We start from the raw sequence: 16,031 nt of genomic DNA, 5'->3' as shown, positions 1-16,031 counted from the left end.
CAGGGGACAGGCTGAACTTGTCTCCTCCTCCAAAGGAATGTCTATTGGGTAATAATTCTATTCTATGCTTGCTGAAAAACTATCTTGAGCTAGGTTTGATTGATGATTAGACCTTGTCTGGATATTGCTTTGAATACATTTTTGCAGTCAGGTACTGTCACTGTCAGTCTTTGAACTTTAACCTGTCACTATTTTCCACAGACAGTGTGTATATTAATAAAGAATGTTGTCCCCATAACCGTTGGTGTGAGTCCTTCAAGGGCTCTGGCAGATTCCAGCAAAGGGTACACATGAATTTAAGTGTGAAGACCTGGGAGGGGTTCTCTCTTCTGCTGTTGGTGTGTGTCCCTGACCAAGTCAGTCAAACCATCCTCTGACCCAGTGGGCAGCTCAGTGGAGAGTCACCATAACAGGGCATTGACAGAGTGATCAGACACAAAAGTATTTGCTTTCCTGGAGCACTGAAAGACCAATCATATACAAAGGCTTTGAGGAAATTCCCACTTTGATATGACAACTGTGATCTCATTTTGTGATGGAAAGAAAAATCAAGGAAACAGTAATAGCAAAATATGTGCCTAATCCAAAGATTAACACTCAGCCCGCTTAAATATACAGCAGTGTTAAAAATGTATTTTGTGTAAAGGATCTAGAAACTACTTAAAGTTAACACAAATCAATGGGCAGGCTTCCTCTCCCCCTGTGAAGTGGAGAGGAAGGCTGCCCTTTATGGCTCACTGAGAAGCAGCAGCTTGATAACCAGAGAACATAAACCTCTTTGTTCATCAGCTAGCACAGTATCAGCTGTAACAGTGTCACAATAGTCTGGCAATATAATTCACATCCAGTCATAAAAGCATCTCCTTAATGGGCTGTTTGCCCTTCTGCAGCATATTGATAAAAATGGGACCTGATACTAAGTACTGGCAACAGTTTGGCAAAAGTTAATTTTTAGACGGTAAGAACTGTGTTTTATTGTACTAGCCAGTGCCGTGAAAGCGTGCTTAGGAGATAAATACTACAAGCAGACAAAGTAAGGTATCAAAAGCATGCGTAAGGAAGCAGATATTTGGTTTGAGGGAATTTTCATGTATCAGGTAATTATTTTTCTCCAAGCTGGAATTACACCAAGTAACAATCCCTTTGATTTTAGTCTAATAGAGAGTCATGAGCCTAATGCTTCTATAAATGATTGTAATAGTTACAGTATGATTAGTTGTGATCAGCAAAATCAGTAAATGCTAATGAGGCTCCACTGTTACTAAACCACAACATGGTTCATTCCTTGAGTTTTTTGGGTTTTTTTTCCTGGTAGAACTGCTTCTCGCCCATCAGCTCATATTCAATTATTTTGTTCAGGCTAAAGAAGCAGTCCTGCACTGTTTGGAAACCTAGGAGAAAGAAGCCTGATTGATTTCTGCCACTTTGTTTCCGTTCCGGAAAGCTGCTGGTAGCAGAACTCCAGTAGGTGTTTGAATCCCAGCCTTGAAAGTCTCATATATATCTATGTTGAACAATACTTCTTGTCCTTCTTGTTTTTCCCACACCTGGAGTGAAGAATTTATACATATTATGTTTAGCACATTAAGCACTGTCAGAGTAAGAATGTGAAGTTCCTGAAGCTTCTTTAGAAAGTTATTTTCTAATCGTTAAGTAGCAAATATGATGTTCTGTATAGTGCTGTTTTAGCTTTCACTGTGTTACACTTTTCTTCCGCTATTCAGGTCAGTATGCAGCTTTCCTTTGCTAGATATTTAAAAAATGTGCTATAAATAACTATCTTTGATTGATTCACTGTGCTACTGAGGTCTTCTAAAAGCACTGAATTTTCAAATTTCTCTGCTTATTCTCTAATTGTAATTTTAACTACAAATACCCTATACAAACTTTAGCATTCTTTTCTGATTTTGACGTTCAATAGGACACAGTTGTATTTTCCCATTTGTGTAAACCAGATCCTGAGTTTTCTCAAAAATTCCTGCTTGGAATTTTTCATTTCTTATTTGCCTTAGCTCTCAGATATTTTACTAGCTTTTCCTATACTACGTTTGTCCTACTTCAGAACTCAACCTTGCAGCTGGGTCCTCAATATCCACTTGTACAAGCAGCTGTCTTAACATCATTTCCTCAGATGCTTTTGTAGCAAGTTGTGATCTTATCTCAAAATGCAAATAGCCTCTTGTAGGAAATAGCTCTACCCTGACCTTCTCTCAGAAATCCTCTCTCTATTGTATTTCAGAGCACCATTTCATATATCCATCCTGACTCCTAGAATATATTCTATATACAAGGAGTATTGCTGAAGAACATCCTTAAATTCTATCTCCTTGGAGAGCAGATTAATGTCAACGTTTTATGCTAGAGGTAAGATTTGTACAAAAGTAATATCTTTTATTAGACTAACAGATACATACAGAAAAAATTGTTTTATGTTGGCATTTCTTATTGCTTGAAAAAAATGTTAAATTCTTCATGCCAGTCCTCTTTTTCCCTTCCCAATTTTGCCTTTCAGCTAGTGTTCTAAAGCTACATCCTTTATCAAAGGAAACATGCTACACAGGAAACAATTTCAGAAAGGATTTTTCTTGCATCCCTTAGCTCCCCAAAGATGTGCACAGAGAGAGAAACTACCACCAGCCTACCCTGTCTCCAGCATGGCTTTAGAAATGATGAATTGCTGGAGTTTCCTTCTGAACAGTTACAGAATTTTGGTCTAGAGTTTCAGGCAACATCTAGGCAGTAACAGCTTTGCAATAGATTTCCCCAGTACCTCAATTGGAAAAAGCAAAATCTACAATTCCATCTGGCTTTACTGAAACATGCTGGAGTCAACTGAGTATCAAATTTACCTTGAGTTTTCAAATGAGAACTACTTTTTCCTTCCTTCAGTTTAAATGTCAATATTTTTTTTAATTAACATCTTTCTCTCATTTTTCTGTCTTTGGTAAGAATCTAATTTAGGCAGTAAAAAGAGAGGAACTTTACCTTGATATGGCTTTATGCTTTATTGTCAAGCCAAACATTTCTCAAGGCATACATCAAAAATAAAGTGGAGGTGTTTCTCCCTAGCACAAAACCACAAAATATGATATGGCTTCCCTATTTTTGAAAGCTTTGAACATCTGGAAAATGTCATTAAAAAAAAATATCTTACAGCTTCTGAAATGATCATATCTCAGTCAGCATCAATGGCAATCTGTTCACCAATGAAAAATTTTTTAAAATATTAACGATTACAGGGACTCACTTTTTCCCTATAAACCACAAAGATTTATAGCTTCAATCTGTTTAAAAGGGTATCTCCTTCAAGAGAAACTTTAATATAGAAAAACTTATACAAATGAATAATGAATTCCTTAAGTGTGCTGAAGGGAGACTACCTTTTGTCCTTTGGTAAATCAGTTAAAAGCGAAAGTTTCCTTAAGTCATATGGCCACGCCTGGTTTTGAAACTCCAAAGCAAATGGCTGAGGAGTCTTTCTCAAGATGGGAGCTTACGAATGGATCTAAAGACAGTGAAGAAAATACTTTAGATAATAAAAGAGTAAACTCTGGCTAAAGGCAGCAGTTCTAGCTGCCTTTTCTTTTTGCTTTCATTGTCTTCTTATGAAAGCACTGCCTTAATTATTTAATATGTCAGAGTCTGTCAAACTGAGCTTGCCAGTTGTTTCATGCTGACAGAAAAAACATTTCCACAATCAAACTACTATCATAGATTCTTCTCTTCTTCTATGATTTACTGCCATGAAGGCAATGCCTGCAGCTGCCAGTAGGCCTACTGCAGTCTAAAAACCCATTTAACACAGGCAGTAAGCCAGCTCCTAAATACAGTACCAGAAAATCCCTGAAAAGTGTGGCTTCCCTTATTCGAATGTTGCTTTAGCCCTGTCTGTATGCAAAATATCACCACAATCTCACTGTTTCCCCTGCAAGCTCTTCTTTAAGGAAGTATGGTTTGTGTGGAGCCAGAGGATTGCCCCATTCCCCAAACCATACCCTAACTCACAGCTCCTGTTGGTGCTGCCCCTCCCTCCCTCTTGGCAGTCAGCTCCCAAGCACAGTGTAAGCCAACAGAAGTGCTGGGGAAAGCTCTCACCCCAGCTGCTGTCCTATAGTCTCTTCTCCATTAGCCAAATTATCTGGGGACAGCTTCTATTGTATTTTTTTCTTATCTCACTGTGGACTTCGGTGCTGTAGATGCACAGGTGGGCAGTGCATTGATCAGTCCTGGCAGGCTGGTGTGGAGATTCCTGGAGGGAATCGGGTTTGGGAATCTGACAAGGATGCTGAAGGAGGGGGAGGAAGGAGAGGCTAACCAGAGAGAGATGTGGTTCCTGCCAACTAAAGAGAGGACTTGCAACATTTTGTAGGCAGGCATGTTCAGCCTCCTCAGGCTTCTCGAAGGCAGTGACCACAAGGCAGGACCAGGCATGGTGACCTCTGTGAGGGACTGCCCTTACCTAGATCTACTTTTCCTACAGCCCTGGATCTGGGGACTGCTAAGACACGGAAACCATGCTGTGAGCACAGCTGTTTTCTGAGCACTGTTATTGTTAAGGAGAAACAAAAGCACTGGTGCAAAAATCTGCACTCCAAAGAAATGCTCACCAGCAGTTAGGAACATTGCCATAAATGTTCAGCAATTGTTAACCCATCAGTTTTCCTAGCTAGAGATGTCCCTGCTTGTACATTGTCTTGGAAATTCTCAATTTCAGTGAACACACGGAGAAAGAGTTTGGAAAAGCTGAGTAAGCATGCAAAATATATCTTTAAGGCTTGGAAATTTTTGGTGATTGTTAGCTCTATGTAGTTCTAAAACAAAGATGAAATATCAAGCGGAAATGTAAGGACTGCATGATCTGTATATTTTTTTCAAATGTAATCTGTAATATTTGAATATTTTCAGTATTACATGAAATGGCTTAAATAGACTTGATATTACCTAATTTAATTGGGGGAGGAACTGAGAGATGGATAAACTAATCTGTGTTGTTCTGGTGGCTCTCATGATGCCTCTTGGATATTTCTTGTGGTTCAGCAAAAAGATTTGCAGCTTAAAATTAAGGTTATAAGAATTACTTGGACACCTTTCCAAAGCAGTTTGAGATGTGTGAGTAAGAACAGGAGAACAATGACTAAATGTAAATAGCACAAGGACTTGAATGCTGTTTTGAGTCACATCGTTGAGCCATTTTCTACAGTTGTTAACCTTCTCTCACAATGGATTTGTAGCAGCTAAGAGCCTGGGCATGTTCAGGGATTGTTTGAAATAATTTTTTGTGCTGCCAGAAATTACTGGTTCCTCTTGCCTTCAATTCTGCCTACATGACATAGTAGGAAAAATAGTTGAGCCAAAAATAGAACATTTCTATGGGCAAAATTCAGCCTCCATGGCAACAGTTAGACCACACTCAGATCAATTTTCCATTCAATGACATATTTTATTTATTTCATTGGAAGTTTGCTTTAACTGCAACCAGCTTCCATGGATTTAAGTTTTTCTGCCTTTTTGTAAGGTAGGGAAAAAATATTACTCCATTTTAATACTGACACTAAACTGAGCTGCTCTAAGCTAGGAGAAGCCCTGAGCAGTAATAGAGAGAAGGCCTTAGTACCAATGTATTTAAAAATGGTTAGAAATTCCCACAGAATTATATATATATAAACTACATAGACACTATATAACTGCATTCATGTTTTTGTTTTAATTAAAATTATTATCAAGTGAAAACTTGATTCAACCAATTGCATCTTCCTTTTGCAGAAACAGAAAAGTCTCTGCCTATATTCTTTTTTTTAGTGTCAGACAAAAAGTGTGCTGGGAAATAAAAAGGCCTGTGTTGCATCATATTCTTTAAGAAAAAGATGGTGCAGTTATTTAATATAAAAATGAAAACTTACCCCATACTGCCATGAAAACAGCAAAAAAGACAGTAGCTCCATTGTCAAAAAGATGGGTTACCTGAGAGATATATTAATAAGGAGATCAATTTGTGATAATAGGCCTTTATTTTCAATTTTCATCTACTAAAATTAGTGTGATCATGAGTTTATCTGGCCTGACAATCCTGAGGAGCCTTCCCTTGACATGTGAAATCCACCTGTGAATTGACAGGACTATTTGCCAGCCTGGCATGGGACTGACCCCTGCCAACACCAGATGTGAGCATCATTTCAGACCCAAAGCATTAATTTTATAGGGCCACACGGAGAGGATGGATGAGAAGATAAAGGTGATGTCAAGGACACCGTAACACATAGCTCTGTAACACGACCTCTGACACTGCCTAATCTCCAAGTGCAAATTGGCTTCAAATATTTTGCAACCCAAATTAAACATTGGTGAAAGACAATGTTAATGTTGGCTGAACTTGATCTGTCTCATCAAGATTTCATCTATCCATGCTTGCTAAAGAGAAATGCAAAAGGCAAAATTCATGCTTTTACCAGGAAGTATCTCTGTTTGCATAGCATAAAACATACCTTGGCATAAATGCAGCTGTCCGACAACCTCATAAAGGGGCAGTATTTATCACATATAGGACACATTATGATATCTGTAGCTTGGCAGACTTCTTTACTGGAAAAATAGAAAAGAGAAAATTTACTAGCTTGATTACTACAAAAATTTGCACAACAATCTGTCTGGATTGATAGGCTTTGCTAATATTCAGTTACTTATTGAACAAAACTGGTCTGTAACTGAAGCCAACATGTTTATAATTGCAAGTGTATAATTAATATTTGTTAACTGTCTAAGACTACAGAGTTTATAGTCATAACTGCAGGGTGCAGTTCTCCAGGGACAACCTAGCAGCATCTCTTTGCCATTTCCAGCTTCTCCTTGAGTCAGAGTGACCTTTGGTAGGAGGAGGATGAGGATAACTTCAGACAAAGTTATCCTTGTGACTTAAGTGCACAAAAACTTAGAGACGCAGCACTCAGTAGAAGATCCAGGGATTTCTTCATCTGAGGAATGCCTCTCTGTGGTGGATCTTTGGGAAAGGCCTTATAGAGAGTGAAAATTCCTCATTTTTGTGCTGGCCTCTTAAAGAGCAATGAAGGAGTCTACTTTTCCCTACTTTGTTCTGACTTGCCAGCACCATTAGCAGCTGGAACTGGGCAAGAGGCATTTTCTTTAATCCTAATTCAGGAGCATAAAACATGGGAAGTTTCATACTGGGTACCTTATAACAACTAAGCATTCTTTTCTTGATTGTTCATTCAATAGCTCAAAATGACATAAGTAACAGCTTGTGGGAAGATCTCTCAAATTATTCACAATAACCCACATTTGCAATTTCTTTATAAAAGTTCCCATGTTACCTGACTTGGCAGTGGTTCAAAGTTGTGACTCCGTACAAAAAGACAAACAATCCAATGAAGGCAGCTGGGAAGAGCATCCCTGTGTACCAGCCTAACCAGGCAAAGTACAGCCCAATTTTCTCACCAAAATACCGTCTGTTTTAAAACAAAACACAGCAAAGTTACCTGCTAATTGGAATAATCTACTTAATCTTGCTCATTAGTAGAAAAAAATATTTCTATCATATGTGAAGAGTAGATTAAAGAGGAGAAAAAGCCTTCAGCTAAGCTTCTAAATACACACTGAGGTACTTACCTCAGTAATGAACTTAAAACATAATTTAAAAATTCAATAACCACAGTTTACAGTTAGATAAGTGGTGACCTCATGAAGGAAAAACTGAGTTACTTTTAGAAAGCTAGTTCTTTGTATTTGGGAAATTGTTGCTGTGCTTTGATTTTGGCTGTTTGACTTTATTGCCTGAATAATTACAGTGAAATAAATTTTATCCCTAAATCTTGTATAACAGCAAGAATTATTTGAGCTCAAATTAGTTCTAAGAAATCAATTAACCAGAGTTCATTCTTCAATACACTTTATTTTCATTTGTTTATTTATTTTCTTAGCTCAGTTCCTGGAAAACTAATTTTATTATTCTACTGCTGTAGAAAGTGAAGTACAGGTAAGGTCCATAATTTGCAATGGTTTGAGGAAAGCAGTCTGAATTGATCCTAATTTATTAGATATATTGCTCAAAAACTAGCAGCAAAGTAGCCAGAAATTCCGTCTTACTACATACATATTCATAAGCAATTTTCCTCCTCCCAAAGAACCAAACTTTATTTATGAGCTGGAGAATACATCAAGCACACAAAAACCTGCTGAACTCATCAGCAGAAGAGCAGACTCATGTTTTGTCTTATTGCTTTGTGCACAGTAGATTTTAGGGGATTATTTGCAAGATTTGTTTTAAAGAATGATGCAAGATGATATGCTTGTGTTTCAGAGATTTTGTAGACAACTCAAACTTGCATATCAACTCAATTTGAAAATAGCTGCTTCTGGAAACTCACCCTAATGATGCAGCTTCTGATCTATCTAGAAAATAAGTGCAGTGAGCCAGCACTGCAGGCTGCTCTATGCTACCAGAAAACACCATTGGCCAAACTTTCTCAGTGAGAATGGAAAGACCTAGGACTGCCTCTAGCACTGAGTGCACTGGAGGACACTTGGTCTGGACTGCACAAAATTAGCAGTTTTCAAGTTGTTATTAAAAATTGCCAGTGTGGGAAATCTGAGTTCATGCTCTGATGGAAGTTACTGATCTGCAGTGACTATTTTCATTTGAGTTTACCAGCTCTGTATAAGAAGCCAAGTACTGTCATTTTGTTTTCATTCTTCTGTCATTCAACAGAGACTCAAATTCACAGACTAAAAGCTAATGCTAACATGTTCTGACAAAGGCAGCAATTCTGATTGTAAAAAAACACACTGCAAACTGCTTTTTAAGGCCTGACTTAAGAGTGTAAATGAAAGCTTTGCCCTGATTATTTTCCTGACACCTAGGATGCCAGTTTGTGCCTGCACCTCCAAAAATGCAAACTCATTTGAGTTTACTTTCACTAAAAATGGATGTCCTATTTCTCTCCACGTACATAGTTCAAAGTCGTGAAGGCCCCCTAACCTTCAACAAGCTTTATTTTTTACTTCATTCCCTACACTCAAGAATGAATGCTTCCTCATTTCAACCCTCTAGATGACAAGCATCAATGGCAAAAACAATCTCCTATCCTGTTAAGCCCTTCAATCTAACATTGAAGTGCAAATCATAGTAATCTGATTGATCTAGAAATCAAACACCTTCATCATAGATGAAGACCCAAGCTAAGTTCAGTGTGTGCGTAAAGAAGACTGTCCATGATGGGGAGCAACCCATCTCTGAAAAGTAAGGAAAAAGCATCTGTGACAGGTTTTAAAAATAAATGACGAAATTTGACATTACTTTGATACATATTGGTTTACATATGGATAAACAGCCTCAATATTCCATTGTTGCTCTTTGCAACACAGCTGATATTCTACAGGCACAGGCTGTACTACTGTAAATTGTGTCAGGATCAACTTAATATATCAAGTCTTCTGGCCCCAGAGTTTTTGTATTTGCTCAGATACCACTCAGCTACATGCTATGGAAACAAACTATGCCAGTGAAAAGGTCCTTGGAGGCCTTCCTAGGTGCCATATTCAGAGCAGTCCCACATTTATTCCAATATGTAATTAATCTAGTTGGAACCATCATGACCCTCGGGAGATGAAAAATGTGTAGATGCCTTTGTCACTCCCTTCAATTTGCCCCAAATATTTATTTGAAGAACAAACTTGTTCCTTCTCTTCTTCTGTCACTATGAAAAGAACAGAAATTTCATGTAACTTGCTTCAGTGGTCGTAGTTCTCTCTGAGCCAGGGCTCAGCAATGTACACAAAGAATTCCAGAGGATTTTTTTTCCAGAATGCATCACTGTGAATGGCTAAATTTCGCCTGTTATCATTCTACTCATTTCAAGGCCTCTTTGAAATTTTCCAGTGTTGATAACATCTTTGTGTTCTTGTTAATTTTGCTGATTTATTACTACCCTTTTTTTCCCAGATTATTAATATGGACAGAAAAAAAAATTGTTTGAGTCTTTAATGATTCTCCCACAGAAAATTTTCTCCAAAACTAACCTAAAAAGCAAGACATAGAAAACCCCCAAGCACCTAATAGAATAATCCATCTTTCCTATCCTTATATGTGCTGTACCATCAAAATAATAATAAAAATGTAATTTTAGCTGTTCAGTTGTGAGCTAACCTGTATACTAGCCCTTCAATACCAGCTACTTTAATGGTGAACTGTATATCCCCTCAATCCATTCCAGTGGTAGACCTATGACTTATTTGGGTCAAGATTTCAATATCAATATTTATCAATAAGGCACATTTTTTGGAAAGTATTAAGCTACAAAGTCTAATTTCCAACCTATGAAACTGATATTGGATTATCCTATGTTTAATGACCCTCATTAAGAATATTTTGCTTTCAACATGCCTAGAAGGAAGCCATGGATCTAGAATATAGACATATCAGGGCTCGAGCCAAGAACCTATCTATTTTCATTAACTCTTTTGCGGGTAAGAAAGAAATCCTGTACAGAACTTTCTACACCACAGAAACCAGAGCTTTCCAGTAGGTGTTTTGGACATATGAAGCTCTCATGTCAGAAGCAATGGGGTGGGTAGGAAGGCTTGACAGGAGACTGAAAGGGAGTAGTCAGCTTGCAGTCAAGACATTTAATGGAAAGATGAAGCAAAATGCAGGTTACTTAGGCATCAGTTTTTGCTTCCAAGTTCATTTAGATACCTTTACAATCACTTAATAACCAGTTTGCTCCCTGCATTTTTGTCATGTCAATTACATGCACAAGCAACACCAGGAGCAATTTGTGCACAATCAAGAGGGAAGCAACAATACACAGAAGTGTGAAGGAGGTGATCCAAAGTCCCCAGGAATCACTGCAACTCTTTCTGTTGATTTACATGGTCCCAGAGCTGAGACCTGTTTCTATCCAATTATAATCAATTCTAAGGGTCATAAATTATTATTGTAAAGTATTCATGGACACTAAATTCCAAGAGATGTATCATTAAAGTCATGGTACCACATCTGTTGACTAATAGGAATGGCTTTGTAAATTATTCTAACTCTGTGCCATCATACTACCACATGTTTCAAAGCAGAGTGAAGCAGAATCATGCAATTTCCCTCAAATGATTTTTTTTCATTTATTTTTAGTGACTAGTATCTCCATAACAGCCAGCTGATGAGATTAAATGAAATCTGGAGTTGCCAAATTGGCAGTACAGGAGGTGGAAACCACATTTTAACATCTAAGGAAAAAAATAAACCAGCACTGGAGTATGAACATTTTCACTTAGCATTGTGGTAACTTGACTTTAAGATAGAAATAGCATATCTAGTGATGACATAAATGTACTATCTACATCTAATTTATTTCTTAGCCTTTCTAAAGCATTGTGTCAACTAGCAGCATAAGTTATGGCCAGGTGTCTGTGGAAGAATCAACATCCAGCCACTCATTTTGTACAGATGACCACACTACACCCTTCAAACACAATCCCACATAACTCATTATGGGGGGGGGAGCGGGGGAAGATTTTTCTGCAGTATAACTGGCACTGAAAAAAGCTTCTTTTTAAAATGTGCCCACTGAGATGTTTCCAAGTGAAATGAACAGCAGGTCTTGCTGGTGTCATCAGTTCTTCAAGGAAAAGTCTCCAGCTCAATAGACATGTGAACTGCTGAGAGTGGCTGTAGATGTGGAAGATTCATTCATGGATGCTGGGTTACTCACATTTCCCTGGCTTTTCCCAAATCTTCAAATCCTCTGAAAACTCAGCAGGAGCTGAGGAAATGTGAGTAATCCAGCATCTGTGAAGTGAGAAAGAAAAGGCATCCCCTTCTCTTTGTTGTCACCCTCCTTCAGTGAATTCATCGCAGCTGTGGATGTGTTCCAGGCAGCACGTGGCAGGCTGGGCTGGGGCTGCAGTGCAGCTTTGGACCTGCTGAGTTTGGTGGCTTGCAATTTAGGCTACTGCCAATGCTCAGGGAATCTCACAGTTCCCCCTGCCCCTCTCCTCTTCGGGTAAACACCTACTCTCAAAAACAGCAGGACATTCCTGACTTCAGCTAGGGGGTCTATAGTAATTGCCTCTTTTTTTTTTTTTTTTTGAGTATATTTTTAAAAATCTGTCTGATGAAAAAATAAACTTTCTTTAGAAATCTTTAATTTTAAATGCAGGCTATGTAAGAAGGCTGCTATCAAGGTCTAGAATAATCATATGGCTAACACTGCTGATTCTGTTACCGTTTATTCTCATACTTTATAAAACCTTTCAGATGCCTGACCACCAAATTGAACCAAACACCAGATATTGCCTCAAGAGCACTTTCACAAACAAGAAGTGATGAAGAACAGTAGCCTTGTCCACTATGGAAAAATGATTATAAAATTCTATAGAGATATACAGTTTGTACAGTAATAATAGTACCTTTTGTACTGGGAAATTAAAAGCAAAAAAACCCCTTAGTATAACTGTTGCCTCCTCCATAAATCAGCAATTTCTATTGTGCAATTTGACAAAAAATTCCAAATTTCTATCCAGTGTATTAAAAAAGAAATAAAAAGCTTTTGGGATTAAATGATTATATTTAATAAATTATTTTGTAAAGCATTAAAAAAATTATATGACCCGGTAAAACTTTTTATTGTATTTCTTGTTAGCTTTTTATCCATGGAAATGAAATTCTCTGTTTTATGAAATGGATATGTTTTATATGGCCTTAATCAGTAACACTGTCTGTCTCCAGGGCTATCGTCTATAAATCTTTCATCTGGAAACAATTTTGAGAATAAATAAGAGCAAAGTTTTCTATTAGTTACAGGACTTATGAAATGAGGCAATTAATAAGCTGGAGCAATTGCATGTTGGGGATGACCCTTCCTGATGGTCAGTGTATCTTCAATGATCCTGATACATCTGAAGACTTTATTAATAGACTCTTGTAGCTCCATATTCCTCTCTTCAAGCAGCAAAAGCCCATTACTGTCCAATAATAGTTCTGCCATCACAACCAGTAAAGGCTCTGGCTCTCTCTGTATGTGTAAGGAATATGTAATCCTCTATTAGTGCACACAAGGCTATTTGAAAACATTGTTTTAAAGGACTGTAAGAACTTGGAATCGCATCTCAGCTTTCTCAGTGTTTTTTTTTCTATGCATACTACTTCCAAGATGAATAAAAATCTGGAGAGTGGTGATGTGGCTGGTCTGAGTTAAAGGGTAGTGGTAGAGAGGAGACTCCCACCACTAGTGTTGCTGAACACGGCAGCACACTCAGCAACTGTAGGCTCTGCTCTGTGCCATTTGTAAGCACCATGAAACCTCATCCAGAGCTCATTCTGAGGTTGCTTTTTAGGTGAGAGCCTATCTTTCACCAAAGCCATGCTCTAAGGAGGAAGAACTCCTGTGAACAGAGGTCTCATCAGGTATATCCAGCCTCCACAGATTCTTCTCTTCCTTTTTTTTCTGTTAAATATCCTGTAAACACTTCATTACAAATTACAGTGTCAGGAAACTCTGGAAGAAAACTTCTCTTACTTTCAGGTCTTTCTACAAACTCCTCTATAGATATTTCTTTGGATGTAGTGTCACCATGAACTAAATATTTTCCCATGATTCAGGATCAGTTTTTTAAAACCACATGAATTAAATAAACTTTTCATGGTTTTGTCAGAAGTGAAACAACCTGTGCTCAATCTATAACGTGACACAGCAAAAACAGTAAGTCTTACCTTACAAGATCCAGTGGCTGGTATTTATACCACACTCCCCAGGAAGCCCAGCACTCATAGAGTAGGTGTCTGTGGTTTTCTGCTCCATGGGTTTTTATTGAATTCTTACTTCTGTAACTTCCCTAAAATACAGATCTGGACATTAATGAATAACAGCAGCAAAAAAGAATATTTAAGAAATCTCTCTTACTAGCACCATGGATAACACAATTTATGTATAACTACATACTTTTGCTCCAAAAGTTAAATATGGCATTAAAAAAAAATTGACTTATGTCACTAAGATTTGGAAATATTCTTCCTAAGAAATTTATAATGAGTTATATTCAAGTCATAGTCTGTAAATGCAAAGAAAATCTTTGGAAAATCTCAAAAAGCCCCACAGAGTGTGATGTTTTTCCTCTTTGAAAGCATACTGATACATCAACTCAAACAGTTCTTACAGAACAGATCCAGAACAACTCTCTTTACTCATCTCTTTTTGCAAGAAATTTTTCCCCGAGGAAAAAAGCATTGCTAAATGGAAGCATGTCAGAGGCAGACATTAATAAGATTAAGGATAAATAATTACACAATTAAGAATTAATTTTGTGGGAAATGTCTACTCAAAAAGAAAAAAAATAAGAGCAACATACCTCATGAAGAGGAAATGCAGCTTCATAGGAGCCATTACTGAGCAATCGATTCAGACCTAAGAATCAAAAGCATTCAATTCTTTACCAACAGGAGCAGAAAAATGGCCAAGTAAAAAGCAAAACATATATTCATAAACTGGCTTAATGAAGACTGAAGCAAATTGACAGTACACAATACATGTAGAAAAATTAATCTTCTATAAATTTTGATAATTCAGAAACAATACAGAGAAAGACTTGTTCAAATATTAATCAAAATCTATCATTCCTTATGCTAGAGGCTTAAAGAGTCATTTGCCAAATCCATTTTAGTGTAACTTCAGTGGAATTGGAGACTTCACACCAGGTTTAAAGTTTGATCTTCTAAAACATGGTATAACAAAGCTATTTAGATGAAAGGCTGCATTTCTTAGGATCTTAGAACTTCAGGGTAGGTCTTGACATTTTTTGAATTGCAGACCACCAAAGCAAAAGAAACTCATAATTTCCATATGATAACAACTTTTTAAAATGTGTTCGGCTTGCTGAACAGACAGAAAGGAACAAGATAAGCTGCAGTACTGCCAGAAAATAAAGTCCAGAAAATAAAATCATTCCTACGTGGCACAAAAAAGTAACCATACAACCCACTCATTCAAGCCATGTCCCTCTTTAATGGGAGCCTGGAGAAATAATGTTTGCTGAGATGTTGGTGCTTTTCACTTAGAAAATCACCAAAATAGGACTGTACTGTTACCAGGCAATGCAAAACATAATATCCATACTAAGAACCTGAAGGTATTTGAACCCTATTGACCCAGAGGCATAGAGTCTTGATTACTATCCTAATTCACAGGGGACAGACAGCAGCAAGAACACAGCAATGAGAAGTAATAAGTCAACATGAATAACACTTTCAGTGGTAGCATCAGTATCTGCCTGGCAAAATATGTCTTCTTCCAATGTCTCTGTCAGAAAAGTTAATCTTGTACAGCTGAGCTGGGCTTTGCTCTGCCCAGTGATCAGTGCAAGGTTGTGTTCACTACAGGTACAGCACAAGTTGACATGTGAGGGAGATTGAGATCTTGAGGTAGGCAGGGAATGCAGGTGTTTGGACTAGGTGCAACATCAGCTCTGCTCAGGGCTATTGCCACTGTCATCCCAGCAGCTGAGAAAGAAATAGAGGTGACCTTCTGGGGTATTTCTCTTCCTCTTCAGGAAATGAGAGGTTTAAACAGCAGGAAAATGAAATAGACTGCAGAGTTTTATGGAGATTGTCTCTACATTTGAATCTGTGTAGTACTCAAGCTGTATGACTTGGCAGAAGGTGGCCACTGTTTCATGTTCTATCCCTCCTCTGCCACTGCCTGCTCTCCGGGACCTGTGCCACTCCAAATTTCCACTCCACTTACTAAATGAAAATGAAGCCACAGTTATGCATAGCATTCTTTGCACTGGGGGCATCAATGGTGAACTCCCTTTTGACTTTCAGCAATACCAGAGATACAGGGTCCTCCATCTCCCTTAGGGATGGATAGGTATCCAGGGAAAAGTCCTGTAGCCTGAGATGTAGAGCAGCACAAATCTTGCCATCCTTCCAAGCATATTTTAATTGAAGGAATAAAGGTTTTCCTGTATAGTCTCCCTGCTTCTCCACTGCTTGTAATCTGTTAATATTTCATGTTTAAATCACCCTCTTC

At 37.9% G+C, this 16,031-nt stretch overlaps 1 protein-coding gene across 24 annotated transcripts in view; it reads right to left on the bottom strand.

Annotated features, from left to right (window-relative positions):
- The window catches only part of ANO4 (anoctamin 4), a 200,514-nt gene that overhangs the window by 37,243 nt on the left and 147,240 nt on the right, over positions 1-16,031 (bottom strand). For all 24 annotated transcript variants that reach the window (XM_072923263.1, XM_072923266.1, XM_072923267.1 and 21 more), the window contains 5 exons: positions 14,353-14,408; positions 13,718-13,839; positions 7,326-7,460; positions 6,483-6,579; positions 5,901-5,961 (listed from right to left, as the gene is read on the bottom strand). In XM_072923263.1, the coding sequence (XP_072779364.1) occupies positions 5,901-5,961; positions 6,483-6,579; positions 7,326-7,460; positions 13,718-13,839; positions 14,353-14,408 (471 nt within the window). The remainder of the gene's footprint in view (positions 1-5,900; positions 5,962-6,482; positions 6,580-7,325; positions 7,461-13,717; positions 13,840-14,352; positions 14,409-16,031) is intronic.

This window comes from Taeniopygia guttata, chromosome 1A (assembly GCF_048771995.1).
Source record: "Taeniopygia guttata chromosome 1A, bTaeGut7.mat, whole genome shotgun sequence".
Lineage (NCBI taxonomy): Eukaryota > Metazoa > Chordata > Aves > Passeriformes > Estrildidae > Taeniopygia > Taeniopygia guttata.
The sequence above is the reverse complement of the archived record's forward strand: the minus strand, read 5'-3'. Positions and strand labels throughout refer to the sequence as shown.